The sequence below is a fragment of the Ochotona princeps genome, chromosome 1 (genome assembly GCF_030435755.1).
Source record: "Ochotona princeps isolate mOchPri1 chromosome 1, mOchPri1.hap1, whole genome shotgun sequence".
NCBI lineage: Eukaryota > Metazoa > Chordata > Mammalia > Lagomorpha > Ochotonidae > Ochotona > Ochotona princeps.
In genome coordinates, this window is record NC_080832.1 from 78190658 (window position 1) to 78208793 (window position 18136).

Below are 18136 nucleotides of genomic sequence, written 5' to 3' on the forward strand. Positions count from 1 at the left end.
TCCAGTGGGGGGTGATGACAGTTATCTACACCATAGCTAAGGTAGCTTCCCTTCAAGCCTGCATTTTGTAACAACCCTGTATTATTTAGTGATGTGAAGCCACTATAAAACATTAGCAGAAACATGAAATGGAATATGCAGGTGGTTGGATTTTACTGTTTTTATGTTTCCTGTCAAGATTATGTATTTACCTCCTAAAGAAAGTCACGCAAGCAAAAAATAGGAGTGTACGATGGCATCACTTTCCAAAATTCCGATCAGAAAGCTATATACAACTCTTCATAGTGTGCTTCCTGATGATTAGAGGATACTTTGCAGAAGAGCTGTTGCAGCGAAACCCTCTGGAATGCCCACAACCCTCGGCAGTGAGGAGGAAATCCTGCTGAGGTCAGTGCTTCCCCCACACGAGCACAAGGGAACTGCAGTCCAAGGCCACGCCTCTGACAGTGACCAGCACGCTGTCCGGCCACGGGGTGTGCTCTGGAGCATGTTGTTGCCGTTTCTCTAGCAGGCAGTTCTTGACTGTGTGAAAAGTGATCTCACCAAATGATCCGAAACGTTTGCATTTACATCTGAAAAAATCATTTAGTAGCCAACAACCCTTCTGATAATTACGACTGCTATAAAGCCAACTTCTCTAACTGGTTCCCATTTCCTAAGCAGATACAGATGGCTCACCCAGGAGACAGTTTGGATGCTAACCCCTGCATTCCCTGGACCTGTCCTTGTTGGACCATGCCCTCAGCGGTTTCCTCCCTCCTTGAACTCCTGAGCAACTCAAGTGGGTCCTATCTCCTGAAAATCCCATCTAACTTCTACTGGACACTCAAGGACCTTCTCAACTGCCACTGGGGACTTTCACCTCTTTCTCAATTCTCCATAGGCCTCTTCCACAACTACCGCTAACTTCTGACTCCAAATTCTGGTATCTCTAGCTCTTATTTTTCTGCATCTTCAGCCAATTCTCCATTCCATCTCGACTACAAAGAAAAAGTGGAGAAATTATAACTACAGAAGAAAGTAAACACAGAAAAGGAAAAAAAAGAAGGGTCTGGGCCCGGCGGCGTGGCCTAGTGGCTAAAGTCCTCGCCTTGAACGCCCTGGGATCCCATATGGGTGCTGGTTCTAATCCCGGCAGCTCCACTTCCCATCCAGCTCCCTGCTTGTGGCCTGGGAAAGCAGTTGAGGACGGCCCAAAGCTTTGGAACCCTGCACCCGCGTGGGAGACCCAGAAGAGGTTCCTGGTTCCCGGCTTCGGATCGGCACGCACCGGCCATTGCGGCTCACTTGGGGAGTAAATCATCAGACGGAAGATCTTCCTCTCTGTCTCTCCTCCTCTGTATATCCGGCTTTCCAATAAAAATGAATAAATCTTTAAAAAAAAAAAAAGGGTCTGGAAGATTCATTCAACAATTGTCTACGAGACCTTGTGATGTGCCAGAATTTGCCTGGGCAGCTGAAGGAACACAGGTGATAAAACAGGCTGTCCACTTTGCCTCGGTACATAGTTCAATGGGAAGAGGGTTAGCACTGGTCAATAAATAACTTCAATATAAAACTGACATTATCAGAAGCAGGCTGATAGAGGTGGAGTAGCCAAGACAGGTACTCCCTGGGGAAGTACTGCAATCAATGCCACAGCAAATTGTAAGCAAAGTACAAAATCTAAAAAGTTAGAACATCAAAACAACAGCCACCAGGCTAATAAAGTGCAGACTGTAGGTGTGATAACAGAAGGTGACAAAAAGAGTTGCAACATGCTGCCCAGCGTTAGGGAAAATACGCATTTGGCAGAGTGCGTATTTGGATGCCCACTGCCCATTTCAATGAGTCTGGTTTGAGTCCCAGCTCTAGCTTCCAATCCAGGGTCAAGCATTAATGTGGATCCTGGGAGGCAGCAGGTGATGGTCCACATCCTACCAGGTGGAGTTCCAGATATGGAATAAAGTGGCCAGGATTTGCACTGGGATACTCCTGCTATAATCAGTGGCTTCACCTGCTATGTCTAACTGTGAGCCTGGGCTCCATTTCTATACTCTGATGTGACACACTGCCATGCTCCGGGTCCATGCACAAGTCTGCTACTTTGTACCAAATAGAGAGCATAATTGTGCTTCTAGAATTCTTCACTTCTGCCTCAAGAAGGCAGCTAGCTGACAGTTTGTAGAGCTCCCTCTTGCAACTCTCCCCTGGGCTTGAATGATGCCATGGAATTCATGAGCCATCTGGACAAGGTGGCACTAGAGGGCAAAATGCAATGCCAGTTGCCTGTCATTGGCTTTGCTCTTCCTCCCATCTCTCCAGTTTCATTCCCCATGGAGGTTCTAGAATTTTGATATCTAAATGGATGTAGCACTGCAATAAAAATATTGAATGCCAAGGATTCATGACACTGGTTTAAACAGCAGTAAAATAAATTGTGCATCTCATAGCCGCTAGGTTTCCAAAGCAACTTCCCTGTACGCACTCTACTCTCTGTCCCCTCTGGCATTGTCATCAATTAGTCATTAGCTTTGTATTTTTGATGTGTTTGCTCCATAGTTCTTTTACATCCATTTCCTAAGATGCTTCATGCCAAACCTTTGATAATAAATTCACGAGGAAAGAAGATAAACACAAGAGTCACAGATCTTAAAGAAATCAGGACCAACAGTGGACGGGAGGAGGCATAAGAGCAGACCCTCAGCCTGAACCATGCAGGCAGGAATGGAAGAGGTCCTTTCCATCTGCAGGGTGAAAGAGATAAGGAGGGGAGAGGGCAATGCATCTTGGGAAATGGCCCTGGCCCTGGGCTTTGCAGAAAAGGGTGTGATCCATCAGTCACCGAGCTGGGTAAGCACAGTCAAGTGAAGCAAACTGTAAGAGAAAAGGCACGGGAAGCAGGAGAGGCTAAGAAAGGCTTGCGGTATTTACACAGCACTCAGAAGAACAGTGAGAGTAAATGCTGCATAAGTAGGTTGGACAGCCCAGTGTGGTAGCCTAGTGGCTAAAGTCCTCGCCTTGCATGCACCAGTATCCCATATGGGCACCAGTTCTAATACTTGGTGGCCCCGCTTCCCATCCAGCTCCCTGCTTGTGGCCTGGGAAAGCAGTCAAGGACGGCCCAATGGTTTGGGACCCTCCACCTTCGTGGGAGACTCAGAAGAGGCTCCTGTCTGCTGGCTTCAGATTGGCTCAGCTTTGGTCGTTGTGGCCACTTGGGGAGTGAATGAGAGGATGGAAGATCTTCCTCTCTGTCCCTCCAACTCTCTGCATATAAAAATAAATAAATCCTTAAAAAAAAAAAGACAGAATCAGAGTGCAGAAAGGACCTTGGGTGCAGCAGTGAAGTTACCATGTGGTGCATCTGTATTCTACATCAGGGAGCTTATCTGAGTCCTGGCTCCTCCACTTCAAATGCAGCTTCCTGCTAGTGTGCATCCCAGGGAGCGGCAGGTGACAGCCAAGTAACTAAGTCCCTGCCACCTACGTGGGCGACCCAGATGCAGTTTTGAGCATCTGGCTTCAGCATGGCTTTGCTCTAGCTATTGCTGGTATTTGGGGAATGAACCAGCTGATGGAAGATTTCTCTCTGTCAGTCTCTCGGTCTCTCTCAAACAAAATGAATACAAGTGAATTTTTTAGTGAGTGGTGATGTAAACCGGATAAAGCACCCCACCTCAGATTGAGATCCTCTGGTGTAAAATGCAGGCTTTGGACGAATAACTCACAGTCATACTCTTGCTTTAGAATGCTTTGATGTTTGGGGGTTTGGAGATAGGATGCTGAATTAGAACATAGGGGGTTCCTGAGTGCTTTTCTAGGTTTTCTGAATCGAACAAGTAGATTTAACCTTACCAGGAAAATTAGTTTAGTTTTTTTTTTCCCTTTAATGAAAAAGGAATCCAAAAGATGGATTATTAATCATCCCATCCCTGTCAGTTATCTTTGCACATAACTTACCTCTAAAACTCTGCTGCACAATGGAACTACAGCATCTGCCTATTTTGTTTTCTTGCCATAAGAAAACATATACAAACAGGAAAACAAGTCCCACATCTGAAACAAAGGGCAACACAGGTATACAAATCAAATCCATTTTTTGAACATCAGCTCTAGTTCATAAGTTCACAAAAAATGAGTTTAAATTTCCTACTGGAGTTTTTGTTTGTCTGTTTTGAATGAAGCTTTTTAGAATCTTAAAAACAGTCACTCTCCCAACTCAAGAAATGCTATTTTTTAACTATGAGAATGATTTTCTTTGCTCTCATCCAAATAATCATACCCACCCCCACTTTTCTATCAGGTCGATTAATTCTGTAATTATATTCCATACAACCTCTGTTAGTGTTCTTAGTTACCTTCGTTTCTTTTTCTCCCCACTCAGGGCAGAAATTCTTTGAGGGGCAGAATTATGCCATACATTCATTCAATAGCTTGAATGTGCCTAACCCTGGGCCACAGAAGATACTCATAAACATACAGCTTGACTAACTGCCAAAACACACATCCCCTTAAGACTCAGTTCTATGTTGCAGTGTCTTCAAATAGTTCATCAAGAAATGTTTATTACGGATTTCAGTTGGGGCTGTCACCAAAATAAACATATCCTTTATTTCCATTTATCCCACAAACTTCTGGATTACCCTATCGTACAAGTCTTTCCATGTAACTTTGTGGGCTCCCACTTTTGATTGACATAGATGCAAAAACACAAAGTTTTTATTACTTAGCAAAAGCTCTACAACAAATGGCCAGGTATTAAGGAGCATGGAAACCCTACAGGGATATGCCCTGATGGAGATGTTCCCACTACTCAGCTCTGACAGACCCACCAGATCCACTGTATGCCAGAGCAAGCCCAGGATCAAGAGACTGAGATCTTTAAAAGCCTCAGAAAAAGGGGGAAATCCAGATTGTCTATGTATGAGAAAGATACTTGTCAATATTTAAAATATCTTCCCAAAAGTTTTAAAACACTATGCCATCTCAAAAACAGGGAGGTTTTCTGAGTTTGCAATCAGATCATGACTTCTTCCCTCATTAACCTTCATAAACAATGTCGTCTGGGGGCCTTCCCAAGGCTATGCCATTTTCCAACTAACTCAGGACCTATCATTTCATTATTGGAGCAATTTATTTCCTCAGTTAAACCTTAACAGCTCATTTAAAGCTGAAAAGCCCAAAAGAGGAGAAAATTACCACAGAATTAAGTTTAAATTATACTCGTAATAATAATAATGGCTGCCATTGTATTAAAGCCACATCAACTTTACAAGCACGGATTCTGAGATTGAGACATGACTCGTTAGACAGTAAGAGCCAGAATTCAAACCCAGGTCCTTCTGAGCCTGAAGTCCATGTTCTTTCCATGAACTTCCCCACTTGTGTACACTAAGCTTCTAAATGTCCCTCAGCAGACACATGTGAGGAATCCAAGCTTAGCAAGAGGATTAATATTGGGCCCAGCGCGTGGCCTAGTGGCTGGGGTCCTCGCCTTGAACGCCATATGGGCGCCGGTTCTGGTCCCGACGGCTCCACTTCCCATCCAGCTCCCTGCTTGTGGCCTGGGAAAGCAGTCGAGGACGGCCCAAAGCCTTGGAACCCTGCACCCGCGTGGGAGACCCAGAAGAGGTTCCTGGTTCCTGGCTTCGGATCGGCATGGCACCGGCCCGTTGCGGCTCACTTGGGGAGTGAATCATCGGATGGAGGATCTTCCTCTCTGTCTCTCCTCCTCTCTGTACATCTGACTGTAATGAAGTGAGTAAATCTTAGAAAAAAAAAAAAAAAGAGGATTAATATTAAACCATGTAAAAGACCTGGGGCAGATGAAATGTCTGACAAGCTTCTTCAAGACCATTCCAAGAGGACTCAGCATTCATGATAACAAGGATGAGGGCACCAACTCCATCACATCATGTGTTGGCAGATCTCATGGTATCCAGGAGGTCCCAAGGGCACATCACCTCTGCCCTTGACCATTCTCTAGGTTCCAGCTATCCCAAACATTCCCTCTTTCCCTGGTATCCTTCCAACCCATCCTGCTGCCTCCAGTTCAACGTATCATGTCAGTTCTACCCAACTGTCACATACAGCAAGCGGCTCACATTTAAACAAAATCAAACACTGAGTTTCTGGACAAACATTTTAAGTCTCTTTACAATGCCTCTTATTCCCAATTCTGGTTGACCCTTGATTCCTTGCTCTGGGACATGGCTAGTAGGAAGCTGATGGTACATCCCTGGGCATCTGAGCCTTCTGGGTTCCATGACAAGGCTATTTAAAGTTTCAGCTTCCATTTCCATGAGACAAAATGTGTATGGCAACAATTCCTTTAAAGGACACAAATAACAGAATTCTGTTAAGGGACACAAAAAACAGACACAAAACCCTTAAAACTTCCTATATACCATGTGAATGGTAATGTTCATTACTATTGATATTAATATGAATTAATAATTACAATTAAGATGAAATATTAGCTTTCTGCTTCATCTGTTTTCCTTGGATTTTCTCAGTCACTGCCTTAGCTGACCTCAAGCATAGTGTCCATGACTACCTGCTCAGCAGCCGGCCAGGGAGCCCTGGCACTGCTGCTCAGGAGACTTGCCCACTCCTTTCTATTAGCTGAGTTTATGAGCTACGATTCTGGCCTTCCTGCTAGGTTAGACATCAATGTGCTCACCAGTGTGCTCAAGAGCTCTTCCAGTGGCACGATGAGGTGGCTTTAGAAAGCACTAAACACAACGTTGGAAGAAAAGGCTTCAAATCTAGATTTCTGCCACTAAACTAAATGATGTCAGCCTTGGGACTTAATCACCTTGTGCCTCAATATCCCTTCTGTTAAATGAGAACGAGACAGCATAGTATGTTGGACAATTGTAAGGATAAGTAATCTGCAGGAAAATTGTTACCATATTTCTAGGAACAGGAAATAACCATGGTTCACCTGCCCTCCAACAAGGCACACTGAGACCACATAAGTGCCTTTTTCCCTCCTGTCTCTGCCACATTTTCTCACAAAGCCCACTTTCGTGTTGTGCAAACACTCACCTGCCCACGTGTCACATCAGAAAGTGCCCAAACTATGTATCATAAGCATTCAAATTCCAGTGTTCCGTTTTACAGTCAAGATTCCAGAAAATATCATTCATCTTCATTCAACATACAAATTCTGACCCTCTTTGCAATCTCCCCCCCACAAATCTGAAATCACAGACAAATCAGACACTGGGAGAGGATGATATCAATCGGTTCAATTAGATTTTGCATATATCTCTTCCCTGTGATGTACAGACTCAAAACATTCTCTACCCAGCCACTCTAGCCTGAAAGACAGAGAGCAAATGCTGAGTCTGAGGCAAGGATGATAAGTATGAGACAGAAGCCCTGACCTGCCATCCTCTGGTGCCAGAGGTGGTACCAGTGATCAGTCACACGTTCCTGCCCATCTCTGATAAGGCTCCAAAACCCAGCTCTTCAGGCAGCTACTGACCATCTGTCACAGCTGTCTCTCGGAAAGGCATCTATTTGTCATGCTTCAGAAACCTTAAATCAAGCCAGAACTCTAAAAACCATGTACTGTGTACAGCAAAGAACAGTAGCCATTAGCATAGCAGTCAGTGAATATGGCCTAAGTGGTTTGTGCACAAAGTGCTACAGAATCATAAAATATTTTAAAATTGCAGTAGAATCCTAAGTGGCAAATCTGGGGAATAACCTGCTTAAACTGCAATTGTTTAATTAATGGAAACATTTTTATTAATTCAAACTTAACTAACAATTGTTTTATATCTAAATATACAAAAATTTTCATAATTTCATGAGCATGCAGCTTTTACTTAGTGTTACATACTATCCATAATTTTCTGATGGTTGAAGATTTTACATAGTCAAGGTCATACTTTTCATCTGCTGGTTCATTCTCCAAATTCCCACAGGGGCTAGAACCAGACCAGATCAAAAGCAGGAGCCAGAAACTCAATCCAGGTCCCCTACCAGGGTAGAAGAAACTCAATTAGTTGAGTCATTACCAGCTCCTCCTCCTCGGGCCTGATGGAGTTAGGAGCTGCCACTGAGAAACAAACCGGGTATTGGGAAATGGGACATGCAGCATCTTAAACAGGCATCTTGAGTACTAAACACCTGTCCCAAGGTCATTAATTTTTCTAATACTATTACCACGACTTATGCTGAAGTTGATGACAGTTCTCAGGTTACATACACTGACACTTTGCTAGCTGCCTTTGTGGAATTATCCATCATTCATAGCTCCCAGCAATCCTATATATTATGGTGCTTTTCCTATTCTGCTTCTGCAGATGAAGAAGCTGAGCTTACCTTTCTAACATCACATCCTCCATGAGTGACAGAGCTGGGTTTCATAGTCATTCCCTCCCTTAATCATACTGCTTCACTCCCCTTCTGTGATAGATGCCTCATAGATGGGAAAGAATTAGGTACTTGCATATAAAGTCCTGAATTAAATATACCAGTACACAGTAAATTCAAACACTCGACTAGTAAGTAGCTTTTCTTAAGTGCACAGTGCAACCCCAAAATTCTTTCAATGATGATCCAAGCTAATGGAAGAGATCATTTTCCACTGGAGGGAACTGTACCACTGGACATGGCCATTAAAGCACAGAAGTAGTGTCTTCAATCCACACAGGAATGTCTTGAATGAAGATCATACTCCCACTCCTTAGTGTAACCCACAGAAGAAAAACAAATTCAAAATTATGTGGGCTGTTGTTTCTCATTTTGCTTTTAATATTAGCTTAGTATGCAGTGATAGCTGCTGACTTCAACTATATTTGCATTTACCAAATTCCACTGATCTGACCTTTCAAGAAAGTCACTTAAGCGAATCTCTTTTATTCTCAGCCATCCACTCCCAAGGCCTACAGATCAAAAGCAACAAAAGGTCATTCTTTATTTTCGGCATCACCCACCATGAAATGGAAAACGTGTTCTGAAGTCCTTAGAAGTTTCTGCCCCCAGTCACAAGCAACACTTCCATTTCTGCTTGCGGAGCTCCAGGCAGAGCTGGCAGAAGCCCATGCAGATCACACCCTGATACACACCTCACTCTGCTCCTCCTCTCAGGTGTCAGTTCCAGGAAGTCCCCCAAGGAGTCAGATCTGCTTTAGAAAAAGCTCTCAAGAGTAGCAAGGGAACCAGATTCAGGGTGCCAGACAAATTCTAACAGAGAGCTGCAGTTGCACCAGCCTCCACGCTCCCCAGTTGCTATCAGTGAACCCAACCTGCCTGCACAACGGAAGGCGGGCAGGCAGGCAGGCAGGCAAGGTCTTTCATCCTCAGCAAAGCTGTCATGAGACCAGAAGGAAAACATTCAATTACCTTTAACTAAGGGCTATTCCTAGTTTGAAGTCTGTTTTCCAGTTTGGGGAAAAAAACAATAAGATATAAAAGAGATAAAAACAGCAACCCTTTAAATTACCACAGCTCAGCTCCAAAATAACTAGCCAGGGTGGACAGATAAACTCACAAAGCCTATTAAGAACAGAGAAAAGGGAATCTGTATTGCTTTAAATTAGATTGCTCACTTGCCAGCCATTATAGACTTCCAACCTCTAATCCCCACCTGTCTGCCCGCCCACCTTCACCCCTCCCAGCCACCTCAATCAATGTCTCAAAACAAGGCCAGGGCCGGCTGTCTAAACTCAATAGAAAGGCTGCATGGCATGAGCTTAAGCTATAGCTGGAAAAGGACCCTAGGGCGAACATTATACATAATAGAGTCAAATGTACAAAATGTTCCTGATACATTAATTTGTCATTTCATAGAAAACAGCAAATTGTCACTGAATTTCTAATTTGGAAAGCCAAAGTTCTGCTTTGCATAATGGATAAACAGTACGATGTAGATTAATCATAAAAAAATGAGTACAATCATGTGACTGAAATCAGTTTATAGCTCTGCAGCTAAAATAACACCCAAGAAAGCAACTTCCTTGTGGAAATCCCTGATGGTTTACCAGGTTCTTCTACGATGAAAGCTTGAACAGTGACTTTCTAAAAAACTGACATTAAGGGGCAGGTAATTAGCCTTGTAGTTAAGAAGTTCATGTCCCAAATCAGCGTGCCTGGGTTTGTTCCTGGGCTCTGATCCTGATCCCAGCTTCCTCACAATGCAGGCTCAATTTTTAAATCTGCATTTCAAAACTGAAGTATTTTAAACAGTATATATAAACAGTATATATATATATATGTATATATATATGAACAGTAAATCATGCTCATTTTTTATTTTAAAATGTTTCTTAAAAAATCCAAACTTCTGTTTTTATTTATAACTTGACTGAAGAAAAATCACTTTCACACATTACACATGAAAAAAAATCAACAAAACATTACTTAGAATTAGTATCTCCTAGCTTCCTGCTAAACCCGAGTTTTTTCACAAAGGTTGCTTTCCTTTTCTGTTACTGAATTTTCAAAAAAGAAAAATGAGAGGAGTCAAAAAAAATTCTTACATTCCTGCAGCTTAGAAACAACCCTGTACTTCACACTACATCCGTGAAAGTTCAGTTTTTATGAAAACACCTTTGTGGTAAACAGATGAAGCTACTGCTGGAGATGGCTACATCTCTACTGGGGTGCCTGGTTTGAGTCCTGGCTACTCGGAGCTTTGGATCCAGCTTCCTGCTGATGTGCCTGGGAAGCAGCAGATCATGACCAAAGTTCGTGCATGTCTTCCACTTGCATACCAGAAGGAAGTGCAAGTTCCAACACAGATGAGTCATCAGAAAAGCCTTTCTGGTAAGGAAACACCTGAGCAGATGCATGAGGAAGGGACTGAGTGTGCCATGTGGGTACCTGGAGAATGGAGTTTCTGGAGGTTTTGAGCCCCTGGATGCCTTCGTGCCCACGCCTACCTCTTCCCTAACTTCTATTCACATGCCTCGCCCAGAAACTCCATAATGATGACTTCTGGTCAGCTCTTGGTTTGGAGAGGTGAATGAAGTAACAACATTCAAGTTATTTTAGGCTTCTATGATGTAATTACAATGTTTTACCTCAGCAGTGCTGGGTTAATGCTGGTATTGTTTTATTCGGTATGCAAGAGCAACCATCAAGAAACTTCACAATAAAAATAAATAAATAAATCTTTTTTTTAAAAAAGTTAAAAGAAAAAAAGGAAATCTGGCTTCCAATTACTTCTGATCACTGTCCTGACTGACATGCTAAGGGGCAAGCTACTCACTCATTTCTGGGTCCAATTTTACATTTCTGCAATCATGTGGCAAGACTTCACTGGAAACTCTCCTTGGGCATCGTTCTGATTCTGACAGATTCCAGGAACCTTGATGAATGATGGTTACAGACTTCTGTGAGAAACGTTAGTCAAGGCAAGCAGGACTGTAAAGATTCTTCTAAATCACATACCACACAAACATCCTTTTTCCTGGGGAACAGCAGGCAGCCACAAACTCTGGATAGGGAACACATCCTTGAGCAGCTGAACCCTATGGAGTTTGTTATCCTCCTTCTTTCGGAGACGAGGAAGAGTTCACCTGGTCCTCCAAAGGGGTCTACGAGGTCCTGCTGTCGGCTCTCTCCACCGGGGACCACTCCCTTTCCAATCTGAGCAGAATGGGCTCACAAACTCTCTCGCAGGTTCCAAACTGCACTCAGTTTTGCTCCCTGCCATCTGCCTCCAGCTCCCACATACATATTTTATGATTTCTGGCACATTTCTGACATCATCTGACATCCTGCAATGCATCCCTCGCTGCCTATATTATTTCTATGTTTGGTAAGAACGTTCCTGAGCAAGGAATGTGTCCTTGGGCTGTACTTTGTTTCTGCTAAAAGTGGACTTCACCTGGAGCTGGGCAATGACCCTATCCATGGTGTCAGCTGTTTCAACTTTTGAAGCTAGAAAACTCAGGGGACTCAGAACCAGATGCAAAGATGTTCTTTCAAGGGGTTATTTAAATCTATCACTAATTAAATGAAGCATCGTTTTGGAAATTTCTGAGCTTACCTAGTTCTAATTCTTGTCACAATCGTGCCTTGTGGTTTAATAAATTTCAGCTAAAACCAAACTGACTTGGGAATCAAAGTAGTTGCTTTACTTTGCACTTGGTGGTTACTGTTGCATACCGAATAAAACAGTACCAGCATTAACCCAGCACCGCTGAGGTAAAACATTGTAACTACATCACAGAAGCCTAAAATAACTTGAATGTTATTACTTCATTCACCTCTCCAAACTAAGATCTGACCAGAAACTACATTTGCCCAGCTGAGGACATCAAAGCATTCTAAAGCAAGAGTGTGATTCTGAGTTATTTGTCCAAAGCCTGCATTTTACACCAGAGGATCTCAATCTGAGGTGGGGTACTTAATCCGGTTTTACATCACCACTCACTAAAAAAAGTTACCTTGCTAGTCCACACTGAAATGTAAGTTCGCAATTTTTAGCATAACATCTAACATTAAATTGAAAAACTAAAAAAAAAGTAACATGGCAGATAGGCAATAAATACAAGTTAAAATGACAGAGGAAACAAAAGTGTAGAGTTCCAGTACTGTCTTGGAATACTACCTGCTCACATTAGCCACGTAACTACCTTGACTTTAACCCAAGGACTTGATCCAAGGATGCCTGGGTTTCATGCTATAAAGCATTCATTCATTCTGTGACCAATAAAATGTGATTGGAGAACTGGAGAATGCAAAGTGGGTAGTGAAACCAAAAGCAGTGTTAGTAAGCAGCATGTCTACATAAATCTATTCAAGAACCAGCACAGCCTTCCAAACAAAGTGCAGCTTTAAGGAAAAAAGCTACAAAGGGCAGGTATGACTAAGCAACCACAAATAACCACAAAAAACACCAAAAAGAGTCAGGAGTCTGAGGATCAGAATATGCCTGCACACAGAGATAAGTTGGAGTTTCCCACATATTGTTCCTACTCCAAGCAGTAGTCTTCCTACCATATTGTTGACTTCTCAAATACAAAGCTTCAGTGGCTTATAAGCACGTTCAAGCAATATTTTTTTTTTCTGTCCTCTACTCCACCCACTTAATGAAACAAATTTTGGGACAAGCTGACTGAGCTACTGGGCAGGCAGTTGGCCAAATCAAACTTCAAACAAATCAATATTGCTCTTTTTGACATATCTGCTATGTCTCTCACAAAAGAGCCTCATAAGCCTATAGTTTAAGCTAACAGACCAAGTCTCAATCACTCAAAACACTTATGGGCTGGTAAGTAGCCTACTGAATTTTTCCTTAAAGTCTGATTTCTCCAGCTATTTAACTACTTTAAATAATAATTTTAAAAAATGTTTTCCCTAAAAGATTCAAGAACCATCACCTGACAGAAGAGCTAAAAATCAATTAAAGCTCACAAATTATATGTTGGCCAAGATGAAATTTATCAAGAATGACCCGGGACACACAAGCATGCTCACACGGACTTAGAAATCTCAGAGCACTCCAGTCAAAATTCCATCAGTCACACAACGCAGGCTCAACAGGACAAACCTGGTTTACCATTCTCTCTGTGTTTAGGTGAGGAAATACCAGAAATGTAGTTGGTGGCCGGAAGGGAGGTGAGAGAGCAAATCCCCACCGAAACTTGTTTCATTCGGGAGAGGTCTAGTTTTAGGACCAAAAAAGCCTCCAATGTAAGACATAACCTTGCTGAAAGTCCCCAAACGAGACAAAACCGAACTAAGGAAACGGGTGGGGTGGAAGATAGGACGAAGCTCGAGAACCACCCCCTCCCCAAATCCCTGAGTCACACAATAGGAGTGGGTAGGGGCTCCCCCAAGTCTGGCTTCCCGCTGCGCAGCGTGGGCAGGTGGGTGAGCACAGGGTCCCCCCACCCACCCACCTTTCCTCCCTCTCCTGCTCATTGTTGTCCAAGTGTGATGGAGCACCTGGCCGCCTCGGGCTCCAGCGGGTTGACGCGTCGCGTGCCGGGACGCGCTGGGGCCAGCAGGGCTAGCTGCCTGGAGGCCCCGCCACCCCGGCGCCCCGCGCCCCCAGCTGGCTGCCGACCCCAGCAGAGCTCACCGCCACGAAGCCCGAGGAAGAGGCGACGAACACGCGGATAACCATCCTCTCCCTGCTCCGGGGACGGATCGTCTGCCCTGCGGGATCCCGGCTGGCAAAGATGCAGGGGGCTGAATTTGGCTTACGCCGCCACTGCTGCCACCACCGCCGCCACAGCCCACGCCGCCGCTGCCGTCGGGGAAGTTCACCGGGACCTGGCTCCCTCCCGCCGGGTCCTCAGATAAAAGCCCAGCGCCGCCCGGCCTCTGGCTGGAGCGCGGGGAGGGGAGGAGGAGGGAGCCGGCTGCGGGGCGTGATGGGAGTTGTAGTTCCCAAGTCTCCCTGGCGCGCTCGGTAGACCGAGTTCGGCCCACCTCCAGCCCCTTCTAGACCGCCGGTGGATGCCCTCAGCGCGCACAGCGGTGTGGAGGGAACCCGCGAGCCGGGAAGGAGCTGTAAGTCGGGGTGGCCAGGACCGCGGCCATGCGAGCAAAAAGCCAAGGAGGCAAAAGGGCAAAGTCCATGCATGGGTTCTGTACTGCGGTTTGCTGGTTTAGAGCATCTCCACCCTGAAATGCCCAAAGACGCTGAGGTGCCGCCGGGACCGGCGACTGGAGGCCGTGCGCCCGCAAGGTGGGACCGGCTGGTCAGGGTGTCCAGAGCTGGTGGGCGCTGCGGGGCTGGACTCACCTGTTTGCCCATCCCCTCCGGAGACTGCAAAAGGGTGATTCTGTGAAGTTAATGAGCGGGTTTCTTTGCTTCTGGAGACGCTGAAAATTAGAAACCCAGACGACAGAATAGCTGGTATTTTATTTTTCGTAGCAAAACTGTAACTATAGCCAAAAATAAATAAATAAATACCCAGGGAAATGAGAATCCTTCTGTCATCGTTGAGAATCAGACCCTACCCTCCCACCCCTTACCAGACACAATGACTTGGTTGCTCTGCACCTAACGTTAACAGTGGAGTCAACTCTGAGAGGTTTTAAGAACTGCTGCAAATTTCAGCGGTCTCCCTGGGGGATGCTGTTAAATAAGAAGACTTTTCTGCAGTTCCTAATAGTCTAGGCATAGTTCTATAGCTGGTGTTTTGTGACTGATAGAGCCCAAGCCTTTCTCAGTGAAGTAGACAAAAAAAAAAAAAGTTTGCCTGTAGTGCTGTATTTACATTTTTTATTCCAGGAGGGGATTCAACAGCCTCCTAGGGAATCTGATAATTAATAGTAGTTCAAAGAAAAAAAAAAAGAATCGGATGTCAAGGTCCCTGGATCTTTGCGAAGTTTCTTGCACAACTGTGAGTCATTTGGGGTATTTTTTTGAAAGCAGTTTTTAGAACTTAAAATTTCTAACTTTGCCTATTGTTTAAGCTGATTCTGTGTATTGGTTTATCAATATAGCATACTCACAGAAGATACACTCCTGATGGGAATTTATTCTTTTTTTAATATTGAAAAGTTTTAAATAGGAAGGTACTTCAAAAAGTAGGTAGCAGATGGAAGTAAGAGATTATTTTATTCCAAAATGTCTTTGTAAATGTCTTTGGAATTTTGCTGCCATGATTATCAAAATGTGTATCTATAAATTATAAAGTATGTAGCCTAAGAGCTGATAGCAGTTCTCCGGCGTAAGTGCAAGCCTTACTAAGAACTCAGCATTTCTTTGGTGTAGCATTACTTGGTTATGAAGACATATGTTCATAAAATTGGAGCTGAGAGCCTGGTTTGGGAAAGGTACCAGAAGAGATAAAAAGTTGAGCAAACCATGTCTTTAGTCACAGGGTGCCTATTGTCTGCATGTGAAAAGAGACATGTACAAAAATAGTGACAGAACAAGACACACTGTGGCATGGCAATACAGTGTTGTGTGGATATAAAAGGAAAAAGAAGGAAGAGGCGGCTTTTGACAGAGGAGATTTTAAAGGAGAATAATGTCCCTACCAGCAGACAGGGAGGCCGCAGGGTGTGAGGAGGCTGGCAAAGTGCTCATTGCCTCAGAAAGGGAGAGGGGAGCTAGTAGAACCTTGTTAAAACACTGCAATCCTGAGATGTCAGCCCAGCTCCTTGCACTTTGCTGGTATCTGTTGCTCAGCTGTGATCCTTAAAGTGGTAGGTCAGATGCCTACAAAGCCATGTTCATGTAACAACTGATTGGGAAGCTTCCTTGCCCTAAGGATCTGAAATTGGAAGTGGGCATGTAAGAAAGCTTGAATTTGTGGCATGGATGCTCAGAACTTCCAAAAGGCAGGTGTCAACATGAAAGCTGGAGCTGGTCAGGATGGAGGGATAAATCAACAAAGTAGATACGGGGAGGGTGCAGAGATAAGTTTCAAAGAGTCCTAACAGTTCTTAAATCCAGGTCTCTAATCTGTGATGCGCATCAAATTCAGCAGCAAGTTTTACGGAGACATGTTCCTTTTTGTATGTATGCTTAGTGTTAGAGTGACCAAGACCACTTGATCCTTAGTATCTGGTTATGTACAGAAAGACTGCCAATTCCTGTTTATGGTTCAATCTATCACAGGGTTGAAAATCCTGTAACATCCTTTATCATATCAATTTTCTCATCTTGTCAGAACTAACTTGAATGGGTAGAAGTGAAATCCCTGGATAACACTTGGTCTTTCTTACATCTGGTTCTAGTATTTTACAGCAAACTCCTCACCCTTTGTGTGTATGTGTATAAGGGACTGACAAGGGCCTTTTACAATCTGGTGAAGTCTGTGGACACTCTCAGTTAAAATTTTTTTCTAAATATACAAAATGAAAGACTCAGAATTATAAAGGAAGCCATGCTACAAAGGTTATTCAAATATCAAATGTTTGATATGGTTATGCATGCTGTCTTATTAATGCAAATAAGTATTTAAAGATAGTGGTCATTGGGCTTAACACTAATATGGCTGCGTCCCACATCAGAGTGCTGGAGTTCCAAATGTGGCCTAGCTCCTGACTCAACTTATTGTTAGCAGGTGATTGCATTCCCACTTCCCAGCTCTGGGGTTCAGTCTAGCCCAGCCTTGGCTGTTGCAGGCCAAACTTTTGGGGAAAACTCTCAATTTAAAAAGAAAAATGTTTAAGTATTTGCAAAAATGGGAAAATAGTAAAACACTTCTGATTTTTACTGGCAACAAAATAACAAAATAATCTCTGTAATGCTTTTTCACAATCGAAGGAATTGGTAAGCTTTAGCTAGTGTTTAGTGAAAATATAGAGACATAAATTGTTTTCTCATTCAAACTCACAAACCATCTAGGTTCCATCTGTAAGTTCCTTTGGACAGGGTGTCAGGGTAAAGGAGGAATAAGATCCAAGAAGTCTAGGCTGAGAAATCACAGTGTCTGATGGGATGCAACCTGGGGAAACCTAACATTTTGCTAAAACCACAGTTTAGAAAGAAATGAGAGGAAGTCCTGAAAAGTCCCATGAAGAATTCCTAAGTTTATGAATTGGAAAAAGAACAAGGAACCCAAGAGTATGGAGGAGCAATCAGAACAGCCCCAAACCGAACAGTGACAGTGTGACAGAAACCAAGGAAAGAATTTTTAAGTTTTAGAACTTAGAGAACAGCTAAGGAATAACAAATAGCTAAAGGAATTGGAAACTAACAAATACCCAACAGTTAGTGGAAACTCCTAGTCAGTCTGGTTACTATGTTTGTACCACATCTGTGTCCTTGCCCCAGTAAGGCCTACTGAAGCTTGAAAATAACTTGACAAATATAACTAGAACTAAAGATACATGCTAGCCCATTGCATTCCTCTTTCCAGATCTTCCATTGAGAAAAGTGAAAGACCAAGACAGCAGCAGAGGGCAAAGACAGATGCTCGGGCCAGAGGATGAGAAAGGGGTCAGGAGCTCAGTTGCTTTCTCAGGTGCAGTAGCAAGGGGTTTGATTGAAAGTGGAACATGTGAGACTTGAATCAGCATCCATGGGAGATGCCTGTGCCCATACGCAGCAGCTTTATCCACTTCACCACAGTTCTGGCCCCAGGGATTGGGATCTTAGAGCATGTTGGGACAGTAAGGGAACCGAAGTGAAGAGGAGGCCAGTCCGGCCAGAGGACTGCTGCCATGGAGAGCGGAGCAGACACCCCGACAGGGAGGCCGGAGGCTGTCTTTCCTCCTA

At 43.8% G+C, this 18136-nt stretch overlaps 1 protein-coding gene and 1 long non-coding RNA gene across 2 annotated transcripts in view; one reads left to right on the plus strand and one right to left on the minus strand.

The window, feature by feature from the left end:
- Nucleotides 1-14191, minus strand: part of SH3BGRL2 (SH3 domain binding glutamate rich protein like 2) — a 60627-nt gene extending 46436 nt beyond the window's left edge. The window contains exon 1 of the mRNA XM_058661172.1: nt 14033-14191. Within this exon, the coding sequence (XP_058517155.1) occupies nt 14033-14077 (45 nt within the window). The 5' untranslated portion in view covers nt 14078-14191. The remainder of the gene's footprint in view (nt 1-14032) is intronic.
- Nucleotides 14192-14342: 151 nt separating this feature from the next.
- LOC131479788 (uncharacterized) overlaps nt 14343-18136 on the plus strand; it is a 38285-nt gene continuing 34491 nt past the window's right edge. The window contains exon 1 of the long non-coding RNA XR_009245097.1: nt 14343-14466. This is a non-coding gene — a long non-coding RNA (uncharacterized LOC131479788). The remainder of the gene's footprint in view (nt 14467-18136) is intronic.